This window comes from Solanum stenotomum, chromosome 7, assembly GCF_019186545.1.
Source record: "Solanum stenotomum isolate F172 chromosome 7, ASM1918654v1, whole genome shotgun sequence".
Lineage (NCBI taxonomy): Eukaryota > Viridiplantae > Streptophyta > Magnoliopsida > Solanales > Solanaceae > Solanum > Solanum stenotomum.
In genome coordinates, this window is record NC_064288.1 from 55725731 (window position 1) to 55752976 (window position 27246).

At 32.0% G+C, this 27246-nt stretch overlaps 3 protein-coding genes across 7 annotated transcripts; 1 reads left to right on the forward strand and 2 right to left on the reverse strand.

The window, feature by feature from the left end:
* Positions 1-1057: 1057 nt before the first annotated feature.
* Positions 1058-5867, reverse strand: LOC125871774 (short-chain dehydrogenase TIC 32 B, chloroplastic-like). Its single transcript, XM_049552443.1, has 8 exons — positions 5703-5867; positions 2963-3194; positions 2794-2873; positions 2341-2494; positions 2072-2150; positions 1830-1914; positions 1620-1666; positions 1058-1401 (listed from the first exon to the last, which is right to left on the reverse strand). The coding sequence occupies exons 1-8, from the start codon at positions 5812-5814 to the stop codon at positions 1228-1230; spliced, it is 963 nt and encodes a 320-aa protein (XP_049408400.1). The 5' UTR covers positions 5815-5867; the 3' UTR covers positions 1058-1227.
* Positions 5868-16641: 10774 nt separating this feature from the next.
* Positions 16642-20643, forward strand: LOC125870264 (probable ADP-ribosylation factor GTPase-activating protein AGD6). Of its 5 annotated transcripts, none has more exons than XM_049550654.1 (4): positions 16642-17616; positions 17945-18034; positions 19831-20348; positions 20468-20643. In XM_049550654.1, exons 1-3 carry the CDS (start codon positions 16807-16809, stop codon positions 20335-20337), a joined length of 1407 nt encoding a protein of 468 aa, XP_049406611.1. In that variant the 5' UTR covers positions 16642-16806; the 3' UTR covers positions 20338-20348; positions 20468-20643. The 5 variants fall into 5 exon arrangements, with proteins under 5 accessions (XP_049406611.1, XP_049406609.1, XP_049406612.1 ...); XM_049550652.1 differs by having other exon boundaries at positions 20471-20643; XM_049550655.1 differs by having other exon boundaries at positions 19831-20342.
* Positions 20644-21324: 681 nt separating this feature from the next.
* Positions 21325-26675, reverse strand: LOC125871646 (cation/H(+) antiporter 20). The gene is made up of 6 exons (XM_049552284.1): positions 26415-26675; positions 25114-25475; positions 23893-24556; positions 22556-23138; positions 21985-22228; positions 21325-21725 (listed from the first exon to the last, which is right to left on the reverse strand). Exons 1-6 carry the CDS (start codon positions 26595-26597, stop codon positions 21371-21373), a joined length of 2391 nt encoding a protein of 796 aa, XP_049408241.1. The 5' UTR covers positions 26598-26675; the 3' UTR covers positions 21325-21370.
* Between the last annotated feature and the right edge of the window lie 571 nt (positions 26676-27246).

Below are 27246 nucleotides of genomic sequence, written 5' to 3' on the forward strand. Positions count from 1 at the left end.
TTGCAGTCATAGTAGTACTTTCCAGTCACCCCTTTAAAACTTGGATGAAGTGCAACATAACATGTTGTAGCTGCCCCTAAAAAAATAGAATCATTGTTAATCACAGTTAACATAATTTCATTTTAAGTGGCACTAATTGTCCATGTAGATGTCTGGTTAATTATATTTTTATTACTATGGTGTTTAGGCTGGCTTGTGCATATGTAAACGTTTAAAAATATAGAAAATACATACTCATTAAAAGAGCAAAAGGCCTCATGAGGGGAGTCATTATTGTCCTGGATGCACTGAGTTGACAGTAATATTTGTTCCCTCTTTCTATATTTGATGATATAAAATAATTAGACTGTCTAATCTCTAACAGTTTAAAGCTTTTGGATGAACTGGTTCATATAGTCTGATGAGCATGTGTGACCAAAAGAACTTAAAACGGACTAACAGAGAGATCTAGTTTTGACATATAGCGCGTTTTTCTAAAAAAAAAAAGTGTATTAAAACCTTCATTGTCGATTCTACGAGAATTAATTATAAAAACCTTTCATTTCTTCTCTTCAATGGAAGTCTAATTTTGGCTTAATTCTTCTTTTGTTGTTCGATTCAACATCTGATAAAAAAAATTTAACAAAGAGCATAGAGAAGAGCTTATGATTAGCTTTTTGGGAAATTTCTAAATGAACAATCTCAATGAAACCTTTCAAGTATCTTATTTTACTACGTTCAACTCTATGTATTCTTCTATCTGCTACGCCGTCTTTTGAAAGCTGAAATGGACATAACACAATACTTGCATTGTTTCTGTTTAATGAGTGGCGAAAGCATACAAAGATAGTGGATGCGATCCAATCAAATATTAGTGATGGATCTTCCTCCTCGAATCTCTTCTCTCTTTTGACTACTTTATGTGAAACCGTTTGACTTGATACATAGTTTTAAAAAAAATGTAAGGCTTTTGAATTCTATGGTCTAAAATATTCATTGACTATTTGTACATTTATCAATCATTTCATTAACGGTAAAAGAGGTATTTTAAAGTTAAAATTATCTCCAACTATAGAAAGATGATATTCTTTTTTACGAACTAAAAAACAAAGTATGTCACATAAACTGAGAAAAGTCAAAGAGACAAGCCCTCATGATATTGGAAGCAAAACTAACAAAGCTTAATACTCAACAAACCCCCAACAACTTTTTTCATAAAATGTGAATGAAATAGTAACATTTTCTTTCTCAAGTTTTTAGAGATGCATTAACCAAGTTGTTGCTGAAATCCCAAAGGTTTTTTGCTAAAGCTTCGTCTCGCGCTAGCTTGCTTGGCTTGTACTCATTGCAGTCATAGTAGTACTTTCCAGTCACCCCTTTTAAACTTGGATGAAGTGCAACATAACATGTTGTAGCTGCCCCCTGAAAAATTCGAATCATTGTTAATCACAGAATCAGATGTCGGAAAATTATATTGTATATAATGTCAATTCTCCTTGTTGAATATCCTTGACGCCTTCATGTGTTTACTCTTTTTTAATGTTTTGAATACAATTAGTAAAAATCCTGGCTCGGCCACTGAATGTAGTACAGTTCACGAAAAGATCAAAATGTTTGCAAGGAAGGAAATACATTTTTACCTGAGGGACATTCTTCCATAGGATACAAGTGAAAGCCCTAAAAATTCCTGTCAAACAAAATCCAAGTGATTAAAAAAAGATCATGAAATATGAAGTAATATATCTAGTTGGGAGCGCCAGCCCCTAATGGACCCTGCAGAGCGTGATCTGGATTTAATCGGAGCTCTAGTGTGGGAAATATGAATGTTTAATAATATAGAAAATACATACTCATCAAAAGTGCAGAATGCCTCATGAGGGGGGTCATAATTAGTCCTGGATGCACTGAGTTGACAGTTATATTTGCTCCCTCTTCCTGTATTTGATGATATAAAATAATTAGACTGTCTAATCTCTAACAGCTTAAACTTTTAGATGAGACAGTTCACACAGTCTGATGAACATCTAGTATTGACATATAGCGCGTTGTTTCTCTAAGCTTACAGTAAAAAAAAAAAAGTTTAGTTAATTACCTGCAATCGACGTGAAAGTTCATTGGCATGTAATATGTTTGCTAATTTGGATTGAGCATATGCTAGTTTGTTTTGATAACTAGTTCAAAAAAACAATAGATAGGTAAATTAGTTAAATGAGAAGTCATGATAATATCTTTGTTGCTCTGACTCTTCAAAAATCGATCAGGTGTGTGTCAGATCCTTCAAAAGTAGTGCTTTTTAGTGGATTTGATACTGGAACGACAACATTTTTGTAGAGTCTGAGCAACGTGGGAACGGTAGTATACCTGTTTTTTTGGTTGATCTTTTGAAATCTTATTCCTCCTTTGTAAGGGCAAATGTGAGCTACTGATGATAAGTTCACAATTCTACCCTCAATTCCACTAGATTTTGCTGTTTCCTTCATTTTGTCTAGTAGAAGATTAGTCAAGTAGAAATGACCTGAAAATCCAAAAAAGATGAGTTTTTTAGAGGTTTGAGAACTACGAAAACGTTTATGAAAGTCTTTCATTTGCTTCTCTTCGATAGAAATTTGAGTTTTTCATGATGTATTAGCATAATTCATTCTTCTGATGATTGATTCAACCTCTGATAAAAAAGTTCAATAATGAGCATAACGACCTTATTGTTCTGAAGGAGAGAAGAAGTTGTGATGATTAGCTTTAACTTTCTTATTTTACTATGTTCAACTCTACGTACACTTCTATTCGTAAAGTAACAGAGTTTGACAGAGTATATACCTAGATGATTTGTCGCGAATTGCATCTCAACGCCATCTTCTGAAAGCTGAAATGGACAGAACATAATACCTGCATTGTTTCTGTTTTTTTGCAAATTCTCATTAGGCAAACATGTTCTGTTTTGTTCTGTTTTTCAAAGCTAAGAACTCAATTAATAATGCAGAATTACATTAAGATGTTGAGAGGAAGATCAAGTGTTTTGAAATTATCGGTAAATGTCTTGACAGATTTAATTGAGCTCAAGTCAAGTTTCTCAACATCGACACGAGCATTTTTGTTGTCGTTGAGAATGCATTGTTTAGCGTTATTCGCGGCCTCCATATTTCGTGCTGCAATAATCACATGGACATTCCTCATTGCTAAAACTCTTGCTGTCTCCAAACCTATGCCACTCGCGCCTCCTGTTTAGACAAAAAAATCGAAGTGTGAATGAAGAATTTGGAAGTAAAAACACCTTTCGTGGACAATGTGGATGAGAGCATAAAGAAGTTCATCCCGAGTACAACAACATATCCATTATCCAGTGAAGTTTGTCTCCAGTAAAAGCTAAAAAAAGAATTGAAGTGTGAATGAAGAATTTGAAGTAAAAACGTCTTTCGTGGATAATGTGGATGAGATCATAAAGAAGTTCGTCTTGAGTACAACAACAGCATACTCAGTGAAGTTCGTCTCTGAGTAAAAGCTAAAAAGAACACATAACATCATAGTATAGTGTTTAACTAATGAGATTGTATTTCTTGATGTAATTATTCATTTTCTGCTGTAAGTGTAAATCTTTCTTTTCTAAGATTCTACATTCATATTCTTCATACAATAGAAGTTTGTATTTTTTTGTGAATCAATAGTTGTTGTTCTTTCACTTGTGAATTCCGACTTACTTTATTAGAGAGCGTTTTACCTCAATAGTGAGATTTTTCAATGCGAATTCAAATATTGTTCAAGAGTTAGTTCACTTACTAGACATTAATGTCGTTAAATGTTTTAGCGATTCAGTAATAATATTTACTCAATAGTTTGTAAATATATTTGCAGCAATAAATATTACCACTAAAAGAAAAATGGGTAATTTTAAATGGTCAAAAAATTTGGCCAGCATGGTGGAGGACAAAAAGTCAAATAATATTTTCATATGTATATATTAAATCTTGAATATTTTAAACAAAATTTTTTATTTCGCCACTAGATCTATTCATTAATAAAAAAATAAAAAAATAAAGATTTAATCAAATACATAAATTATTTTCTCAAATTTTTTTATTACCAAAAAAGAAAATCTAAAATTCCAGCTAAGATCCTTTTAGCAATATAACAAAACAAGACAGACCATATATATTGGAGGACAAAGAGTCAAAAACTAATACATTAAAAACATCACAAAGTACTTTGAGAATGTTTGTCTAGACAAATTTTAAGGCTGCTGAGCTCCAACACATGGGGAAGTTTGTTTGACCCCTCAAATTAAAGTCTCCAATTTTATTTTATTTAATACAAGGAAAAATAAATAATAAAAAAATAAGAAATCCTAATATAAAATATTCCATTAAGTTGGCTTTAGGTGAACTAAAGAGTCTAGCTTTTATAAAACTTTCATCCAAACACGGCCTTAACTATTAATGAATTCGCATGCACGTCAATATCATTATGAGTTTAAATGCATTATTTGATATAATCTAGTAAATACAGTAACCTGCCGTGCGGGGAGAAGATTTTCGCTAAAAGGAATTCAAAATACGAAAAATTAAATTTGAAGTTAGAATAGACATCCCTTCTAACTTCCCTATTTCCAAAGGAAGAAAGAAAGGTCGAACGCTCTCTTTCGAGAGCCTCTTTTGTTGGGCTCGGTGGCCCCAATCGCAAGGCTAGATCCAGATCTCCATAACCTGTTCAGCATGAGGAATGGCTGGCGGAGCATCAGGATTTCCTTGATCTATTCTCAAGATCTCAGGCCCCCCTACCAACTCGGACCCGGTGACATTAGGCACTACCTCATTTGGGCCGGAAATAATATGAACATGTGAATTTCATGATCCTTTCATAAAATTAGAAATTTGTGTGTGTATTTTTAAAAAAATTGGTATAATGATATCTATTAGCACCCATTCTACAAGAAGGTTAAATACAACACATAGTTGAAAACTTGAGTTATTTATCTCGAGGATCAATTATCACTTAATATATTTTTCTCTTTTGTTTTAGCCTATTTGGCCAAGCTTCTAAAATGAGCTTATTTTGAAAAGCACGCTATTTTTTTACAGCAGTTTGTGTTTGACAAATAAATTTTTAGAATATTTTTGAGCAATTATTACTCATTAGTGTCTAGCCAAGCTTTTTAAAAGTGTTTGCGGAGGAAACTACTTTTTTTTAACTTCCAAAAAACAATTTTTGCTACTCGTCAAAAACAATATTTTCTTTTAAAAGCTTGATCATGCACCTCAATTTTTTTAAAATAAGTACTGTTTGACAAAAATAAACACGTTTAACCTTCCAAAAGCTTGACCAACATATGCAAACAGTTAATTTAAATTAAGTCAGAATCAAAATCAAATCAATCAAATGCGAGGGGATGAAAATATCCCGGTCCATGAATGTGTACGCTCCAGTCCAAAAAAATGTCTAAGTGTGACGGAGTGATTTACAAAAAGAATCACATATCATCAATACTAAGAATTGAGACTTCTGAACTCCTTATAAACCTCGAACAATCCTCCTCCCTTTTAAGTTAAGCTGAAAACCTAATTTAACACATACATCACACCCTTACAAATCCAACCCTTCCCTTTACTAATAAACCTACTATGAAATACTTCATGCATCGAACTGTATCCTTATGAAATACTTCATGCACCGAATTGTATCCTTTTGTATCGATATATATAACTTAAAAATTATAGTATAGGGGAAAAAAAAACCTGTGACTATGGCTGTGAGATTGGAACCATCAATGTCATGAGTAACTTGCTCAGCAGTAGAAGCTGATCCAAATCCACTTGGACCTGGCCTTCCTGTTATCAACCTAAACATACTTCAAAAATAAAAATAAAAAATGTAACACACACACACACAAAAAAAAAATATTCAAACAAGGGAAAAAGAGTAGAAGAGAGACAAGCAAAAAGAAATTTTGTTCAAAATATATATTTAGAGATGTAATGATTTTTTTTGGAATGGGAACATATATAGATAAAAAGTTGGTGGTGTGAATATAGGAGAAATTATTGTGTCTCTCTCTCACACACACTTTATATAAAGTGTTTTTTTTTTATATCAACATAGATCGTGGTGCAGTGGTTGGACTGTTTCATCCTTAGCTAAAGATTTCGGGTTCGAGCCCTAGGTATGGAGACAATCATGTTGGAAGCGTCACTAACCGAAAAGGCGCTACAGTGCACGCGATTAGTGGCGGGGCCACCTTATAGCAAAATTATATTATTTATACATGGTTAAAATAATTTTTTAGGTATATAGAGTAAATGTTGAACCCCCTTCGGCTACTTCGTGTGTCTATTTCTTCAGATTTTAAAACCCCCTTATTGAAAATCCTGGCTTCGTCACTATGCGCGATCTAAATTTAGTCAGGGCTTTAATGTGGACTCCGAATATCGGAGAGAAAACAAAAAAAGTGTTTTTTTTTAAAAACTTTTTTTTTTTTTTTAAAAAAAGTAGGTGATGGTAGTGAATTGGGATGTAGAAGAGATTCAAATTTAATGTGTAAGTCGGTGACTGCCTCTAATTATCTTCACCAACCTCTCAACTGTTTTCTTGTTTTTTGGGTTCATATAAATAAGAATTATAATTTTAATTTATTTTATAATAATTATATTTTGATATGATTTTTTAGGAATATAATTTATAGGGGTGAAAAGGTAGGGTTTTTGTAATACATAGATTATAAGTGTTTGATTTTAAAATATAGAGATATTTGAAATAAAGTCATATTACAAGAATGTTAAGTGTAATTAATTAAACCGTATTAATTTTTAAAATATAGAGATATTTGAAATGAAGTCATGCACGTGAGGCTGTGGTTTGGATCGATTTTTTGTTAAAAGGAAATCAAATTAATAATTTGATTTATCAAATGTTAGAATAAAATTAAATTAATTTAATCGGTTTTCCATTGCTTTGATTGTGCTGGGTTTTTCGCTCAATTCAGTTTTAATATACTTAGTTACAATTTACCATATTCCAACATAACACCACGTCACCACCAAAAAAAATTATTTATATATATAGCTTTCTCCAGAAAAAAATTGTATACATTGTTCAAGAATTTAGTCATTTTTAAGGAATTTTGAATTGTTTTGTGTAAAAAAAATAAATTAAGATTTAGTTGTGATTTGTCAAGACATCTTAACAGTATTTGAATTTAAAAATAATGATTAATTTAAGAACTCAAAGATAAATTATTTTGAACATGAATATATTCTTAATTTTAACAAAATAAAAAGTACAAATTAAACTAGAAAGTAAAGACAAAAAAAAAAAATCAATTATTATAGAGATAAACACTTAAATTACGAATCAAAAGTGCAAAAGATTAATTAATATTTATCGTAAATTTTTAATTCTACTTGTATTAATTATGAAATGGTCCATATTAATATCATACGTCTTGTCAGTGCCAACATAGTCATTTTCATGTGATCAATGTTTCCTAATTTATATATAATCCTTTTTCTCACCCATGAAAAAAATCAGGACGGACCATAATTTTATTAATAAAACAATATTCATTACTCCATATATATCATATAGTATCACACATATCTTGTTTTTTCATTGAGATGAAGTTTTACTATAAACTGGGTCGGATTGGTCCAGTTCAATTGTCCAGACCTAATCTAATCAACCCGATAAAAAACTGGCTCGACACTAACTAGGTATGGGAGTGAGGGGGACAAGGAGTTGAGCCGGACACAAGGTTAGGCCCGAACCAACTCGGAACAGATAGAGGCTCTCTTTTATGGAGCCAGGCCAACTACCCCCAACCCACCCCACCCACCAAGGGCATAGCTATAGCCACCCCAGGATATCCTTCGTTGATAGCCACACATCATTATTCTTAAATATACTTAATAAAATTTCTAACTGTATCACTGTCACCCACCCTGGCCCGTTGACGCCCTTATTTTATGGTGCTCATTATAAAACATATATGTATGGGGAAATTAAAAGCTATGTTCATTCAATAATGTAATAAATATACAGTTATGGCTTTGCAATAATTGAAAAAACATAAACCTTATGGGTTCGAGTTATTAATATATATTCATTTTGTTTTAATTTTGGTGTCTTACTTTATTTGAAAAGAAAAAACGAAAGAGAAAAAGCTCCCTCCGTCTTTAAATAATTATCGTGTTTTTCATTCTCACATTCCTTTAAAAAATAACAATATGAGTATTGTTTTTAGAATTTGGATTATGAAATCATAATTTGAAAATGAAGTTGAATTATACGTAGATTTCATTAATAAACACTGATTCTAAATCAAATTTCGAAAACTTCAAATTCTATAACCAAGCGCCTACTCAAATTAAACACTTTTTATATCCTATTAACTCTGTCAAACAAGCTAATTAAATATCCTTAAATTTGAAACTTCATAGCCAAAATAATTATTTTATAACTATAATTATTTTACCCCACATAAAGTGAGTAATAAATATTGGCCGTTGGTGAGAAAGGAACTGATTTTATTTATTATTATCGCTATAAGTACGAATAGCATTATTGTAACACAAATTTGGCAAAATGGGCAGCATTTATAAATGTTATGTAAATTATTACACCACTTTTCAATAATAAAAAAAGTTATCATATCATGTTCATTGAAATAAATTCTTGACAATACAAGCTAGCCAGTATTAAATTCTGATTTCTAAATCTGTCACTATGCACATGCATGGTCCAGTCTAAGAGTTGTACTAGTCACATGAAGTTACCTAAAGTATTAATCTATGAACCACCATCTAAGTTTAACCTTTTTTAACTTTCACCCGAGGGTCAATCGAAGATAGTCGATAGGTGTAAGATTTACGTATATTCTAACTTTTTCAGACTTGATCGTCTTATAGTAGACTTTTCATTCTCACAAGGTAAGTGTAAGAATATTTGTGTGTGTGTACGTTATACTTTTTTTCCAAGATCTCATCTTATAAGATTATACTGAGTATATTGTTATTGTTTTTTTTTTTAAAAAAATAATAATATTACATGAGGGGTAGGGGTAGGGGAAGGGAAATGGTGGTGGAGATTACGAGGTGGAATGAAATTCTTACCAACAAAATTAAAGTTCAGATAGTCAACAAACTGAGTTATTAAGATCCCTATTATAGTTGTTACTTTTGAATTTTGATATTTAAATTTCGAACAAAAAAATTAGGTTATTTTTTCCGTTTGTTCAAGTGTCTCATGATGAGATTTAACGAGGTACGTGTAAATTGATTCGGACATCACGATTATCAAAACAAAAAAAAATACACTAGTTTTACTTTTTCTTCATTTGAGAAAAGAAATATCATAAATATCTATAGTTTAAAACATAATTACGGAATGTAGCTACAATTTATGTATTTATGAAACATAGCTATAGTACTTGTGTTAGGGGGAAGAATTGTATCAAGCGTATATCAATTGTATCAACGAAAGAGTTGTATTTTGATGGCGGATACATCAATTGTATTAGCGCACATTGTATCAACTAAAAACTAGTGAAAGAGTGTATTAACATATACTATATCAACGCACGTATGTATTATGTATTTTCTATAAAAACTCAAAATATAGTTATATTTCATAATTTTTTTAAACTATAACTATATATTAACGGTCCAAATATTTGCCATTATCTCTTAATTTTAAGTAGGTGACCAATTTAAAATTATTCATATAATTGTGTGCCTAACATATAGGGGAGGCAGCTAAAGTCTATTTTATCATGGGACGCAGGATAATTTGTTGAAAAATCCACAATTTGAATTTTATTATATGGATAGTGACGTAAACGAATTAGCTTAATAAAATAAAATAGTATAGGAAAGGGAAGAAAGACTTACGGAAGGCAGTAGCGGATTCAGGATTGTCATTAAGGGGTGTCAATGATTGTAGTAAAAAATATAATTATGAGGCTACTAGAATTAGAGAACGCACGACCTCAAGGAATTTTCTCAACGTTTTAACCACTAGACTAAATGTTTAACTTGTGTCAAGAGATGTCAATATTATATATATATATATATATATAAACTAAAATTTAACATTTATATATAACGTAATTTTCCAACAAAAGGGTGTCGCTTGACACCCCTTGACTAAAAGGTGGGTACGCCCCTGACGAAAGGACGGAAGGCAGTAGCGGAGCCACCTTACAACGAGGGGTTCATCCGAACCCCCTTCGGTGGAAAATTATATTATTTATACATGGTTAAAATATTTTTTTAGATATATATAGTAGATGTCGAACCTTCTTAGACTACTTCGTGTGTCTATTTTTTCACATTTTGAACCCTTTATTGAAAATTTTAGCTCCGCCACTGACGAAAGGTATTCACCAATATAAAGAAGACATGTGACAAAGTCTCAGGAAAAGTTCTATAGAGTTGCTTGGAACTAGAGGCCATGTGACATACACTAGAACGATTAAGAATATTTATGATGGAGTAAGACTTTGATAGGAGACTCGAAACATTTTCAAGTTTTGATGAGGTTGCATCAAAGATCAATCGTTTACCTATGCTTAGATAGGATAGGGTTGAGGATACAAATTAGTACTATTAGAATAGTAGATAATAATGTGTTGTCTTGATGTCCGTTCATGTATCAACATAGTATTACTTCTGTAATTTGTTGTCTTTCGATTTTTGCTACTATTTATTGATTCTTATATCTCGTCTATCATATTATTTTATTATATTTTTATTATATCATTATATGTTGTTTTATTATTATCTCTTATTTCTTGTATATTCATTACTTCTTTTGCTTTAAAGTGTTTTTCTTAAATTAAGGATCTATTGAAAAAATAATTCCTCTATCTTTGAAATAAGGAGAAATATTTTATAAATCAATTATAGGAAAATAAAAAATAATAATTTAAAATTATGATACAAATTCTATAAAATTTTAAATCTTGAATTGACTTTACGCACCAAGCAATAAACCAATATGGCAAAAGGAATGGGCGAATTAATAAAAGATTTAAATCAGTCGGTACTAATTGCTGGTCAGTAAAGAATATCTACTTCTAGTCCAAATCTCATTAATTATTCTGCAAAAAAAAATAAAAGAATACACTAGATCATTTTATTATTTGACTCACATATAACATATATAGTTTAAAAAATGGAAATGAAGAAAATAATTACTAAAAAAAATTAGTACTCCAATAAAAATAAATTATTGAGACTTGAAATATTAATTTTAAAAAATATTTAAAACATTAATCAATATGTAATTTATTAATATTAGCTTTTTAATTCTCCTCAAACTTTCTTAAAAATAGAAATTTTCATTATTTGAGATTTAAAAATACTGATATAAAACTCTATTAAAAAGAAGTGTAATTTGTAAAAAATAATTAATAAGTATATTTTTACATTTTAAAAATATTTATTTATTTTGAACTATTAAAAAATATAATTTTGGTTAATATAATTAATAAGTATATTTTAAGATTTTATAAATAATTATTTATTTTGAACTATACAAAAAGTATAATTTTGATTAAAATAATTAATAAGTATATTTTTACATTTTAAAAGTAATTATTTATTTTAAATTATAAAAAAAAATATGGATAATTTATTTATATTGAAGTAAAGGGAATAGTACGTAATTTGCAAATCGAGATGACTTTAATTTTGGTCATATCAATTTCAGAATTAATTAGCTCAACTGTATCCCTCGATTACTACAAAATTATTAATTGATGTGGTGGTCAGAAAACAAACATTATATTCGAGCACGGGCGGCTCAACTAATTTGAGGTCTAAAGTAAAATTTTAATTGGAGGCTTAAAATTTATATAAACTTTATATGTAGCTATTTATTTTTCTAACTTTTTAAATGCAAATTATTACTCCATCCATTTCATATTAATTGAATTGTTGAGATATTTTTCATTTTTCAAATTAATTTAATTGTTCAATTTTCTAAACTACTTTTAAAATATTCTTCCAATTTTACCATTCATTAATTAGTATTGGAATTAGTTATTAATTAATGTTTAGTTATTTTAATCATAAATTTGACAATAATTAACAAGGGTAAAAATGGAAAGTTATACCTAATTATGTCTTAATCTTCTTTTCTTAAATGGTGTGAAACACCTCAACAATTCAATTAATATGAAATGAAGGGAGTACTTAATATCTTTTTTAAAAATGATTTCTTCGAATATCATTTTTTTATTATTCATTAAAGGTATCAATTCAACGTTGAAAAATATTTTTTTACTGAGGTAATCATTATATAAATTGTTAACATAATTCTATAAGTAATAAGTTGACAAATTTTACATAAAGATAAGAATTAGAACCATATAATCTGATACAAAAAATTGATAACTGGTTGACAAACTTTACATAAAGATAATATGTCTACTTATACTAGGAAATTTAAGAAGAAACAAAAAAAAGATTGTAAGTCACTTTGTTCAATATTTTTTGACTATTGATTATATTTTTAATAGTGTATTATTCTAACTTATCAAAGATTTAAAAAAAGAAAGTGCAAAAGAATTTTAGAAGGATAAATAATATGAGCGTTAGCGATCAAAATGAATGTGTATTTATAGCTAGATCAAATCTAGAACTAACTTCTTCTTGAGTGCATGGATCGATCTCTAAGCAACCCTTGATAAGGTAAAAATAGTAAGTCAGTCTCACATTATCACTTCGACATTTCTTTACTTGTCTCATTGAATCACAAACTCAAATATCAGTTATTTGAATAAATCAAATAAAAAAAAATACTATTAACATTATATGACATTATACACCATAAATCAAACTCGTATAAACATTTTTAAAAAAACTCATATCATACATCTTATACATCATTTTTCTTTTCAAACTTTATTCGTACATTCAACATGGTTCATATCTTAATTTATTATTTGTAGTAGTAACAAATTATATTCCTAAAATCTTGGGGGGAAAAGAAAAAAAATTGGTCCCATATATAATTGATTATCCAAGTTATTAAGTTTGGACCAAATGAATACTCATTAGTCATATCATGCATGCATTTTAATCCATTTCGATTCAATAATATATTTAAATTTATTATACCTTTTTTTTATGAAAATAAATTAACTCTTAAACAATATAAAATTGAGTTAATTGATAATTATGAATTATTGAGAAGATATATTACGATATACATGATAATTATGAGCAATTTTATTATAGGGTAGATAGAACTCTTAAACATGTACGCTTTGAATTAAGCTCACACGATTATCTCTTATCATTACAAAATTATACTCTTACATCTTATATATAGTTATCTCCCTTTTCTTTTCAGCTATCATATAAGACTTTATTTGTATATCTAACACGATTTAATTTAATAATAGTAACAAATAATATTCCCAAAATCTTAGAAAAATAGAAGAAGAAAAAGAGATTGGTCCCATGTACAATTGATTATCCAAGTTATTAAGTTGGGACCAAATGAATACTCATTATTCATGTAACTTCATTTTCATCCATCTTGGTTCAATAATATGTATAGTTCCACTAATATTCAACATTCTTAACATTTTTTTTACTGAGATATAAATTACTAGTGAGATTCCATTTCAATTAGTTGATTAAAAGTTGTTGATAACACATCAAGAGTTGAAATTGATTTAATAAATAAATAATTATGTATTTGGATAAAGTGTTGAACCATATACATGTGAATCACACCAGATATATGTATATAGTGTGCATTTAGTGTGATTCACATGTATCTGGGATAAACGTCGCTCGCCTCCCTCCTGTCTCGTTCGTCACTATCATATCATGCTCACGTATATGATATCCTAGATACATGCGAATCACAGCAAATACATGTATATAATATGTATCAGTGTCATTTACTTGTAACTGACTTGAAATCTAGTAGTATAAAACTATTAAATACTGAAATAAAATATAATTATTTCAAACTATAGGAAAAATTAGTACATATGATAGGTATACTTGGGTAATTAGATAGTTTCTCCTTATAAATATCTGGGACATGGGCTTGAAATGAACTTGGGCCGCAGGTTGTCTGTCCTTTGTGTGATCTGGGCTTTTAGTTTTGTGCTTTCATAATCATCTTATAGGAAGATGAATTTGGCCCTTCATGACAATTTGAACCAATAAATTGTACAAAATAGAAAAAAGTAAAAATTACATAAATCTCAGTGTTAAGAGTTAATTATATCATATTCCTATTCTTTCCCAAATTACAAAAATTTCTTAAAAATGATAGGATCTCAGACACATCAGGAAACCTATGAATACATAGCTCACGGATGTATTCGAGAGGAGAGGGATGTATCCGAGAGAGGAGAGATGTATCTAAGAGGGGATACAAATGTATCCAAGAGAGGATTTTTGTAATTTTTTTAAATTGTAGGAAATTTTAGAGATGAGGATAAAATAAGATATGTATTAGGCAATTTTTCCTCTAAAAAATGTCATGGTATATCATTTCTCTCCCTATATATATCTTTTTTCCTCCAAAAATGTTTTCCTCCATCTCTCTTCCTACATATCCTTCATTCGTTCCAAATCTCTCAATTGAACGCACGCCAATTCCCTATCTTTTTAATCAATAGTTATTTTAGCTTATGTTTATATATATATATAAAATAGGATTATATACTACTGTACATAAACATATATTGAACGTATAATATACTAAATATATACATAAACATGTGATGCACACCTAATATTAAATTTAAAACATTACAACTGAATACGCAAACAAAATATACATAACAAATAGTGGATACATTATAGTGCAATGAAGGTATTACATATTGTAAAATGTAACTGCTCAGATACATTTTAACAAAATTATATAAACTCGTTTTTTTATAAGAATATGAATACCTTTGTTTCCCCCCCCCCCCCCCCCTCATTTCATCCAATGCTTCTTGCATTGTTGTTGGTATTATTGTTACTCGATTTGATTAAATGGTGAATTCTATTGATTTCTCCTCTTTATAAGCGCTTACTGGTGATTTCTTGTTCGATAATAACGACTTCTATATGTGAAGATAAATTAAAATTCTTTGAAAAACATATTAAATTGTCTTAGACAATAATAACTTATATACATAAGTAATCATTATGAACTTACGAACTTTTGAACATCGATAAATTTTGTGGTAATTCAAACAAAAATTAATGGCTCTCATAGTTATCATTGAATTTCAACGGGAGAGGAGGGTGGGGGTTGTATCTATGAGTGGAGGAGTGTATGCCAAAAGTATCATGGTTATACACTTTATATACATCATTGTATGTATATACCCAATGTATATAAGGTGTATAGTATTACATAATGGGTATAAATTATGCATATTTAGCGAAGGGAGGGTTGGGGATGGAGGCGAATCTAGAATTTGTAAAATAAGAATGTATTAGGTGGAAATTGATCCCCAGCGAAGGTAATAATTCAATACTATTAAATTAAGTACACTTTTTAACATTCTTGTAGTATGGGAGAACAAATAATATTATACTCATCTTTTAAATATACATAAAATATTTAATTTTATGAAAAGACTATGAATTCATGTGTCTGTATTTTGGCCTTAATTTCGTCCATGATTGGTAGCTCATATGTAAGGGCAGAGCTTGGAATGAGCTAGGGGTTCATTCAAACCCCCTTCGATAGGAAATTATAATGTTCAGACATTATTAAAAATATTATTTTTTTATGTAAATATAGTAAATGTTGAACTCCTTTAATTCCTTCTTGTGCTGCTTCATATATTAAACACCCTAAATAAAATCTTGATTCTACCACTGTTCCTTCTCCAATCAATGACTATTACCGGTGATTCTATATGGTTATTTTTCTCTATTTTCTTGTCTATTTTGTGAAACAAACGTTTATAATCTCAAAATACAATAATCAATCAAGGCTAGGAAAACAAACAATAGAAATAAAAATCTAAAAACACAAAAATATACAATTATCACTAATACTTCGGAAATGAGAAAACAAACACTCGATTGATTATATAGTAACCAACTATCCTAATTTTCAATTTTCATATCGTCCTATCAAGGATCATATCCTCAGTGAACTGAAGATGCATCATATCCTGCCTAATCACCCACCCCAATACTTCTTAGACCCAACTTTACCCCTCCTCAAACCCTTGACAACCAACCTCTCACACTTTCTTATTGCGTCATCCACACATCTCCTCTTTAGATATAGAAACTATCTCAATCTTACTTTTCACATCTCAGCCTTCACAAGGGTCACTTTTCCCTCTCTTGATGACAAATCCTGAGTAACTGATACTAGGAACCGATTAAGTAAAAGAAGAAGCATGTCATAAGATAAATGACAAATAAAGTTCCAATAACGAATTACTTGACTAGATGGATGAAAGGAAACCGATGTTCAAACTATTTCAATCTTACTTCTCGCATCTTATCGTATCCCTCTTAATAACCCCACACATTCATCTTAATATCCATATCTCTACATACTCATCGTCTGAACATGAGAGTTTTCGATTAGCCAACTCTCTTGCCCCGAAATAATTAACCATGTTCCTCATGTAGGAAAAAAATTAAAAATTATTTGTAAACTAAACGACAAAAAAAGGTCTACTTGTAATCCAGCCGATATCCAACTCATCTCTTTTTCGGTGTCGGCCATTTTTCTCCTCTTTAAACCCCAATTTCTCCGGCCGATCAATTCTCCTCTTTGTTGATCTCAATTTTCGATTCTCCGATCACTCCACAGATCCGATTTCGAGTCACTTCCGAATCGGATCCGGGTCAGATGGCGGCATCACGGAGGCTACGAGATCTTCAAGCCCAACCGGGGAACAAGATCTGTGTCGATTGTTCTCAAAAGAATCCTCAATGGGCATCAGTTTCGTACGGAGTTTTCATGTGCTTGGAATGCTCCGGTAAGCATCGGGGGCTTGGGGTGCATATCTCGTTTGTCCGATCTGTTACCATGGACTCATGGTCTGAGATCCAGATCCGGAAAATGGAGCTTGGTGGTAACGAGAGTTTCAACAAATTCGTGTTACAGTATGGGATTCCGAAGGAAACTGATATTGTTACCAAATACAATACAAAAGCTGCTACTGTTTATCGTGACAGGATCCAATCCCTAGCTGAGGGAAAGCCCTGGAGGGATCCACCAGTTGTTAAGGAGGTTTTGAGGGGATCAGCAAGTAATAATGGTAGTAGACCACCGTTGAGCAGCGGCGCAAGCGGCGGCGGCGGCAGTAGGAATGGTGGATGGGATAGTTGGGATAATAATGATGATGGAGGGTTTAGTGGTAGTAATACTAAAGATATTCGGAGGAATCAGACGGTGGGAGATTTTAGGAGTGGTGGCAGTAGTGGTGGTGCACCAGCTAGGTCGAGGTCGACTGCTGATATCTCGAAGGAGCAGTATGAGGCGTCAGCTGCGAATAAAGATAACTTTTTTGCGAGGAGAATGGCTGAGAATGAGTCCCGGCCTGATGGGCTTCCGCCCTCTCAAGGAGGGAAGTATGTTGGGTTTGGATCAAATCCTGCCCCAATGCCTAGGAATAACATGAATCAGCAAGGAGATGTTTTTTCTGCTGTTACTCAGGTTATTCACCTTCCCTTACATTTTACATGTTGTGATTTGATTGAACAGAAGTTATATGTGAACTTACTTATATATTATACTAGTGATAGTTGAAAAGTAATCCGGGTAAGGAACATCTGATCAAAGTTAAAAATGTTAGTTAATGAATTTGAATTCCAAAGTTGAATAGAATTTGTCAAACGTTTTGAGATATATGGAAATAGTGCGTATATGTTGGGACACAGGTAATATTATTATTATGCATAAAGAGTAAACTGTGTGTACCTGTTCTGCTGTGTTGTTTTATGTCTAGTTTATAGCTGATCGAGTTGCGATGTGGTATGTGTAGGGATTTGGTAGGTTATCTATGATAGCTGCAACGGCAGCACAGTCAGCTGCAAGTGTGGTTCAAGTGGGGACAAAGGAGTTGACTTCTAAGGTATTTTGATTCGACTTCTGGATTTAAAATTAATGGTTATGTAATTGTGTTCTACTTTACATACACTTACTGTTTTTAATTCTCGAGATATGTCTTGATTCCTGTTTTTGGGTCAAGCAAACCTCTCTTGCCACTAGCCAACTCTACTTTATAAGGTGCTTTGTTTCTAACTTTCTCTATATCAATTTCCACGGCCATACTTGTTCTTGTCGTCTACTTTGTGACAATACTTCGTAATTAGACTCAACTAAGAAAAGGCCATCCTTGTGTTCTTTCCATTCCATCTTATTTGGTACTAATTGCTGTCCTTGGAAGCTACCTATCATCTGCAGAAAGAGGATCATTTCCTCCATTTCCCTGTCATCTCATTCCTTTATAAAAACAAACTTAATGACTGAGATCTGAATAATTATGATTAAGTCTTTCATTAAGTGCAAACAAATGAAGCTCAAGTATATTTATCAGGTACGTTTTGAAAGTGGGGGAAGTATACCAAGGGCACTAGAGAAAAATGGGGAGTTTTGCAAAGAGCTCTGGTTGGTAACCGTTGTTAGAGGAAGAGTAGAAAATGGAGTAATTAAGTTATCCAAAATGGACAATGGGATATCCCTGTAGTTAGACGATCTGCATGGACTCAAACCTAACACCAGCCAACAAAGCCATAGTTGGACAATCTTTATGTTGGCCGTAGTTAGCTTGTAACGGTCAAACTGCACAATTCAAGTGACGGTCTTGATGTTGGCCGTACACACTACAATGAGTACAATCAGCCACCTTTATTCAGGCTTTGTGCCGATTAGCTTTGTGAAGCTCAAATATGTGAACATATGATTACTTAATTAGTTAGGTCTTTGTGAGTTAATATCCACTAGGATTTTCCTTTAACTTTCATCTCCAAAAAGGTTGCAGAGCGAGGTATCAGATATTTAGTTCTAGTCAGGAACCATGTAAATATTTTAACTCTATTTATTAATTCTAGGGTTGAAGACATACTACCTCCCACAGAGATTCATGCTGTCTTCTGCTATTTTATGTAAGCTGGGTTGAGTGCCGTTCGCTATATCATCTGAACAGAGACTTAGGGAAGTAAATAAATGATTATCTTGGGTGCTATATCATAAACAGTGTCCTTGCATCTGCAGTCTCACCAATGTGTCTGCGCTTCTCTGCTATACCATTGTTACACACCTTATGTGGTTCTTATAAAAATATGTAACATCTGATACCTGTATGGATCAGTTCAATCCTTTAAATATACAATGTTCCTTTTTTGTTCTGTTTATTGTCCATAAATTGTCTGGGACAATACTACACTTGCATTAGTGAAAGAAGGGTGCACTTGCATGGAATTATTTAGACCAATGGGGTCCCTATAGTTCCTACGATGTATCTCTATAGGAGAAAAGAGTTGATGTTCGATGGATAAAATACCATTCACTATCACATGTTTTAATTGAACCAGAGTTTACTTCTATTCTGCCAGAAATATATTATTTGGTGTACACGTCCATTCTCTATGAGTTGGAGTCTATAATGTTTACCCTGTATTCCATAGGCATGAGAATTGCCGTTGAATGAATCAATTGGCTATTTTCATCTGAGCTGGAATTCTCTCTCTGAAGTTGTTTATGTGCTTGCTAAAAGTCTGCTCTTCAGTTTTATTTATTTATATTTGCTCTTTTTTCAATTTTTCATCAATCATATAGTCTACTTTTCATCTCTGGTATGTTGTTTACAAAAAGGAGCAGTGTAGTTAAATGATAGTTGAGATGCGTGTGCCAATCCTATTCTTTCAGGTAAAAGAAGGTGGATATGATACCAAGGTTAATGAAACGGTCAACGTTGTCACGGCAAAAACAAGTGAGATTGGACAAAAGAGTTGGGGTATCATGAAAGGAGTCTTGGCCATGGCTTCACAGAAGGTAGAGGAATATACCAAGGAAAGTCCAGCCTGGAAGAATGATAGCTGGCAACGAGGTGAAAGCGAAAAGAATGGCTATTATCAGGACTTTAATCAGGATTCTAAAGGATGGAATGCTTCTGGAGGAGCCCAGTCCTCTGGAAGGAACGCTAATTCTGTTAGCTCTGGGTCGTGGGATGATTGGGACAATGAAGACAAAAGCAAAGTAAATCCTACAAAGGCGGCAGCAGCACCCAACAACAAGAACGATGACTGGGCTGGATGGGATGACGGCCAGGACGATGGATTTGATAATCACTACCAGAGTGCATCCAACAATAAACATGCTGCTGTTCATGCTGGAAAATCAGATTCCAAATGGACCGATGGAGGTTTCCTCTGACGGCAGTACATGTTATAACTTCCCTTAGTTATTTTTTGCCCTTCGAGATTCAATTTTCTCCATGTCTTTTTGAAAAAAAAAAAGAAGGAATTGTGTGTCTGAATATAGTTGATATTTGTACCATTGCCAGCAGGTTGGGTGAATCGCTCCTCCTGTTAAAGATGAAAGAGCCAAAAGCACAAACAGAATTAGACTCTTGTTGAAGACCATTATTCGGGGCTAAAAAACGTCTAGGTTACATTTGGATTTGTAAAGACCATTTTTGTTTCTGTTTCTGTCCTATATATTGGAGATTCTTGATTATTATGTCTGATTTATGTGTGTTTGCATATGGACATATAAAAGATCTTTGGATAAATGGCTTTGGCAGCTTAACATCTTCATCTGGCTCATGAATTTGTGTGTTTACAGGGTTTGATGTGCTTAGGCTTTTGTAGCCATCTTTGTCATTCTGTGTGAGGATTCAACTAACCTTCTGTTACTTCATGCTTTAACTGACGTTCACTCGTCGTTACTATTTAATATCGCCAACCAAATTCTGCATAATTATATGCGATTTGATTTTATGCACATATTACATATTTTTCGTGGAGGTAGAGGTTATTTTCGGAAAACCTTCAGCTCAAGTGAATCAGGCACAGTGGTAACAACATGGTTTTATTGTCTGTTCCGTTAGGAATCACAGAAGCAAGCACACACGTAAAGAGACGTATCGGAAACATAATGTAAGTTTTTAGATGAGATAATCACACGACTTTTAACATATTTATTCATTCTACACATACAGACGAGAAACATCAATATATAAAACTAACTACTATTCTTCAAATTCAACTGCTAGAACTAACACCAACAGTACAACAACATAGCAAACATAGTCTTACAAGTGGGGTCTGGAGCGTGCATGGTGTGTACACATACCTTATCCCTTTCTTTTGTGAGATAGAGAAGTTATTTTCAATAGACACTCGACTCAAGAAAACAGCTACAACTAACACTAATTTGATAATACCTTATTATTATATCAAATGATTCACACAATATCCTTATCAATAAAGCAACTAGCCACTTTTGAGTTCCCAAACTTAGCTTCTTGTTGTTGTTGTTGAATCACTAGAACAGAACTTTTTATCCCTTTGTCTGATGAAGCCAACAAATTAGCCAATGGCCCAAATTCTGAATTATTCAATTGTTGCTCATCAAATAGTTTTGCCATTATGCCTTGTGGAAACTTACTTTTATTATTCCCTATTATCATAAGTTCAAATTCTCCACTTTTTCCAATTTCCAACACTTCATTCACCAAATTATTTGCTTCTTTCTCACTATATACAATTTGTTTACCCCACTTCATCTTGAATTCTGCAATAGTAGAATCATCCAAAGTCCTGTTTGGAACAAAAAACAACACATAATACATTTGTTAGGATCAAACGTTTATACCATCATGCCTAAAAGCTATAGCTGGTAGCATGAGCGCAACTTTATTTCTTAACTAGGGTAACCAAACAAGTGTCATTCATGTTCAATCATGACTACAACCAGGGTCAACCCAGTCCTCTCGTGGACTTTGTGATAGGCAGGATATTGACGTTATCCAACACCAATAAACAAATGCATATTTAGAGAAGGGTGGGTTAGTTTTACCTTTCAACTTCATCAAAATTAGTACTTCCATGATGAATGAATCTTACTAATGTAACCCTAATAGCAGGATGTTCAACCATTCTACTACCAATTTCCAAAGCTTTACTACAATCAGCTCCACCAAAAAACACAATGCAAATTCTCATCCCATTATTAACCAATTGTAATCCACGATCAACCACCACCACCACCGAGCACCGCGCTTGACTCATCACTCTCTCATTCGCCATCCTCCATCCGTGTCCTACATGTCGGAATGTCAAATCTAGCTCATAAAAATATAATTTAGATTTAACTGAACAACGTATATTTATCGACTAGTGTCATTTTGGCATGGTCCAATTAGTCATCTAATGTTCGAGCCAATTTAGGCACACAACTTATCTAGCCTACAATTGACCATAAAATTAACATATAATCAAAACATAATTTTTTTTATTGTTTTATTTGTTTAATGAAATCATGATATAAATAATAGAAAAAAAAATTGGACTCAACTCATTTATTAGTTTAACCATCTTTTTAACATGATGTAATTCAATCGGCTTATTTGACACTCTTATGGTCTTACCTGCATGAATCTCCACTTCTTCATTTCCTTCCCTTTGCCAATATTTATCGAACGGCAAAATAATCAATTCGACTCGTTTTTTCTCCGCAACATGAATAATATCCTCATGCAAATCCGATAAACCCGAGATAGCCATTGTGGGTCGGACCATGACCTTTCCTAGCGTGCTATATGCCTCGAACGCCGCGCCCACTTGATCGGTTGCGTCATCTCGGAAAAGCACTCGACCGATGAACGGAAAACCATTTTTTCGGGCACGTTGGACCATCGATATGGATGAGAGTCGGTCGGTGAATTCCACGAGTCTCATCACGTAGAGTTTTGTGACTGAGACGTAGTTATTGTTATTTTTTTCAGACCTTAGTGACTCGATGAGGTTAATGAGTGCACGTGCATCCCTCGGGCCACGTAAGCACGCTAGGATTCGAAGATTGTTTTGTTTTTTGATCTTTTTTTGTGGTTTTTCGAGTTGAGGATTTTGTGTTGATGATGGTTTATGAATAGCCATTACTATAGGAGTTGTGATAAAGGTTGTAAAAAGTGCCATGATCACCATTATTGCAAACGTCTCATCGTCCAAAACCTAATAATGGAGCAAGAAATTAAAAATTAGTTGTAATATATAATTGAACGGTTTAATATATAAAAAATATAACATAATACATCGATAATTGAACGGTTTAATATTCGATAATTTTTTTAATTTGTGAAGATTCATATATAGTCAAACATCAAAAGTGTACATATGAATTAATTCCAAGTAAAATGAGTAATTATCATTATTCAATTGCGACTCTAATTAACTTCTCTTTCTTAGAGTGTGTTTGATAGAGAGGAAAATATTTTTATGAATAAATAAATATTTTTTTGTTTACTATTTTTAAATTTGATAAGCAACCAGAAAAATATGAGGCTCAATATTGGTAAATCGAGAATTAAAATGAGTGTAGTTCTGATTAATATTATAATTAAAAATAAATAAAGTTAAACCTAGCTTGGATCCATTTCTCCCTAAAATACTAACTCATGAAGTGAGACTGCTCGAAATCATATAAAAAGATCAAATCATCACTCATTGAGAGTCTATGCGAGAATTTTAATAGTTACATATTTACATTTATATTATTTTTAATCAGTTAAAAAAGAATGTCACTTGTCTACCTTAAAAATTCTTTTCTTTTATATATTCAATTTTTGACCCTCAACGATATATTCTCTTATCGCCATAGAAAAACTTCCCACATGCCATAAAAGCTAAGTTTTTTTGCTTTCTTAATTCTATATCTGGTCAAGCAACATCGTATAAATTGAAACACATATAGAAGTAAAAAACTAACCTTTTTCTCCTTGCCAATATTTAGAACAATTAGCTCCACCAACCCTTTTGTATTCATCAAAAATCCAAGTGCTAAAGCTTCTCTCATTGGCATTGAACACAACATTATTCCCACAACAAAAGTCCCCAAAACTTTGCCTACACAAGCTGTGGACACAACAAGAACCACAAGTCCCCAAGCCTTAACACTATGAATTTGTGAAATATTTGTCTTAATACCACTTGATGCAAAATAAAGTGGTAATAATAATCCAGACACAAAATCTTCAATTCTCAAAATCAATTTTTCTGAAAAATCCCCATTTTTTGGAATAATTAATCCAAATATAAATCCTCCAAATATTGCATGTATACCAATAAAATCAGTCATAAAACCAAACAACATAACTCCAACTAGGGTTAAACATATGTAAGTTTCTTCAACAATATTGTTGTTCCCATTTGATGATTTTTTTGCCACCCAAATCATAATTGGCCTAATAATTAAAAACATAAAAACCACAAATCCAATTCCACTTAGAAAAACCCATAGTGAAATTAAAGGACTATGATGAACTCCTCCTCCTCCTGCTAGAGCAATTGCAAGAGCAAGTAAAATCCATGCAGCAACATCATTGAATGCAGCTGCTGCCATAGCCATTTCACCAATTTGTGTAGTCAGTAACCTGTCGAGACATAATATAATTAAAAGTCCTTACATGAACGATGGTCGTACATAATTCAATATGACATCACACATACAGTAACGTATGCAGAATTTTCTTATAAGCATGTAACAATATTAATATCATATGAATAAAGGGAAATTCAAATATAGTAGGAGTAATAATTAAAACTATATTCTTCGCGAGTTTTTGAAATTAGGGTTTCCAATTTTGCCCTCCAAACCTAATTAATCATGTAGGAGTAGTTTCGAGCATATATGATATAGAATTTTCACTAAGAGAAGTCAGAATATAAAGAAATAAACCACACAGGGATTCAAAAAAGGTAATATATTTGTACATAGATAAATAAAAAAGGTTATCTATCCATCGATCTACACAATATAATTTTCTAGTAAAAGGGTGATGGCTCCACCACAACATCTATGCGACATCTTTTTTGGACATATATAAATCTAGGTTAACCCCTAAACCACCTTTATATAGAGAGAGAGTGAGTGTGTGTGTTGATTATCAACTTGAAGTTTCAGATGAGATGATCGTATAATTGAACAAACCTTAATTCCGCGAGGATTCGAGCAAGAACAGGAAAGGCAGTGATTGAAAGTGAAACACCAATGAACAAGAAAAATTCTCCATATCCAACACTATCAATCCCTTTGATTATTTTTCTTAGAACAAAAGCAACTCCAATGCTAAATAGAAAGGGCAATGAAATTCCAGCAAATGCTATTCCAATAGCTTTTTTTCCACTTTTATGTATGGTGTTTAAGTCCAATTCAAGACCAACAAGAAATAAGAAAAATAATAGGCCTATGTTTGATACACATTCAAGAATTGGAGTACTCCATGATGGAAAAATCCAATTTGTGAATGTTTTGTTCCTCCCAAATGCTGATGGCCCAAGCATAATCCCTGCCTGAAAATTAAAATACAAAAAAAAGATTTTTTTTTTCAAAAATATACGATCCAACATAAAATATTACGTCATATAGACCAATATATAATAGGGAAAAAGGACAAATATATCCCCTGCTATACTTTTGGGACATTGGTGTCCCTGCCGTCCAAAAACTAGAGCATATATGTCCTTCACTCTAACGGAAGACTAAATAGGGACACGTGACACAATATTATCCGTCGATCCAATATTTAATAAATGTCGGGTTGGTGGATAAGATTATGACACGTGTATGTCCGTTAGTATAAAGGGTATATATGCTCTAGTTCATGGGCACCAATGTTCCAAAAGTATGACGGAGGTTATCTGCATACCATTTACGATAGTTCGGGATTATATTTGTTCTTTTTCCCTATATAATATTATACAACATTATACCTGGAGAAATTAAAGCATTGTATATAATGTATCAACCTTATATAAACTGTATAATATAGTGTACGAAAGGTGTTTATACACAAATATGAGCTATAAAGGGATACATTTGCTTTCAAAAAGTTTGATTTATATGAGGATATATTTATGATAGAATTTTTTGTTTGAGTTTAGAGCTTTATAAGTGTGAAATAATATGAACAATAAAATCGAAAATGTTAAAGAAAATGGACTTAGTAACCAAGACATTATAAACTACTTACACAACCAACCAATTAGGGACAAATATATGTAACCTTCTCTAACACCTTATGAACGTGTCATGGATTCAGAATTTAAACTTGACGTTTTTAGCATTTTAATGTTTTTTCACACATATATCCATGCTCAATATACGCAACCATATGATGAGGGACGATTGTGAAAATGTTCGATTAATTACATAAAAATGATGAGAGACCATAGTATGTAACATTCTTTAAAATAAAACGAAAGAATATATTGACAGTGCATAAAACTTACAAGAATCTCCGCGACGACTTTAGGTTGGCGGAGGGGCTTGAGAAGGAGAGCAAGCAATCGACTAAGGAACACAACTAATGTTGTTTGAATAATTAATAATGGAAAAGCATAGTGTAAAGTATTTTCTCCTTGCCATACTCCATCTGATGATGTTTTTATGGAATTAGTTACATTAAAACCCATAATTAATTATGAGAATTATATTAATTCTTCAAAAATAACCTTATTTTGAACTATATAACACACAATGTGTATCTTCCTAAGTTCAAGCTTTCGGTTATATTGAAACTAAGCCTAGAGAGGGGTATTTATAGTGGAGAAAAAGACCCAGGGTTCATGGATTCAGTATTTTCGACGTGAAGTATAAATTTATGTGTAATAATTTATTAAAATTGTAACAAATTAAATTCATAATTTTAAAAATATAATAGATTCAATTTTTTATTTTTATTTTGTTTTTATTTGGTGTCTGGTACCTCCATTAGAGTCCAACTAATTTGGATTCGCTTTGCGTAGAGCCTCATTCGAAGGGAAGTGCTCCCTACTAAGAATTTTTTTATACTCAGAATTCGAACTCGAAACCTCTGATTAAGAGACGAGCAATCTAATAAGTTCAATACTAAAAATTTAAATCATGAATCCGCGTACCAATGTATCCTCCAAATTAATCTCCTCGACCATAGTAGAAGAATCTAATTATTATTTTCATTGGGTGGGTTTTTTATACAATGCAATGTACTGAAATTTATATTTAGTGGTATATCATTGTCACATTAATTTATATTATATTATAAATTATAATTTGAGGTTTAAAATGACCAGTTATTAATGT

Bases quoted from the DNA above. Each gene is read 5' to 3' on its own strand.
- LOC125871774 (XM_049552443.1), bottom strand. From the start codon at position 5,814: ATGTTTAGGTTGATAACAGGAAGGCCAGGTCCAAGTGGATTTGGATCA. The intron at 2,874-2,962 runs GTAATTCTGCAT...GCAAAAAAACAG, and splicing joins CTTCCTCTCAACATCTTAAT to AAACAATGCAGGTATTATGT. The intron at 2,495-2,793 runs GTATATACTCTG...TTGGATTTTCAG, and splicing joins ATTCGCGACAAATCATCTAG to GTCATTTCTACTTGACTAAT.
- LOC125870264 (XM_049550651.1), top strand. From the start codon at position 16,807: ATGGCGGCATCACGGAGGCTACGAGATCTTCAAGCCCAACCGGGGAAC. The intron at 17,617-17,944 runs GTTATTCACCTT...TGGTATGTGTAG, and splicing joins TTTTTTCTGCTGTTACTCAG to GGATTTGGTAGGTTATCTAT. The intron at 18,035-19,830 runs GTATTTTGATTC...CTATTCTTTCAG, and splicing joins CAAAGGAGTTGACTTCTAAG to GTAAAAGAAGGTGGATATGA.
- LOC125871646 (XM_049552284.1), bottom strand. From the start codon at position 26,597: ATGGGTTTTAATGTAACTAATTCCATAAAAACATCATCAGATGGAGTA. The intron at 24,557-25,113 runs GTTTGTTCAATT...ATGTCTCGACAG, and splicing joins CGAATCCTCGCGGAATTAAG to GTTACTGACTACACAAATTG. The intron at 21,726-21,984 runs GTAAAACTAACC...TGTTCCAAACAG, and splicing joins AATTTTGATGAAGTTGAAAG to GACTTTGGATGATTCTACTA.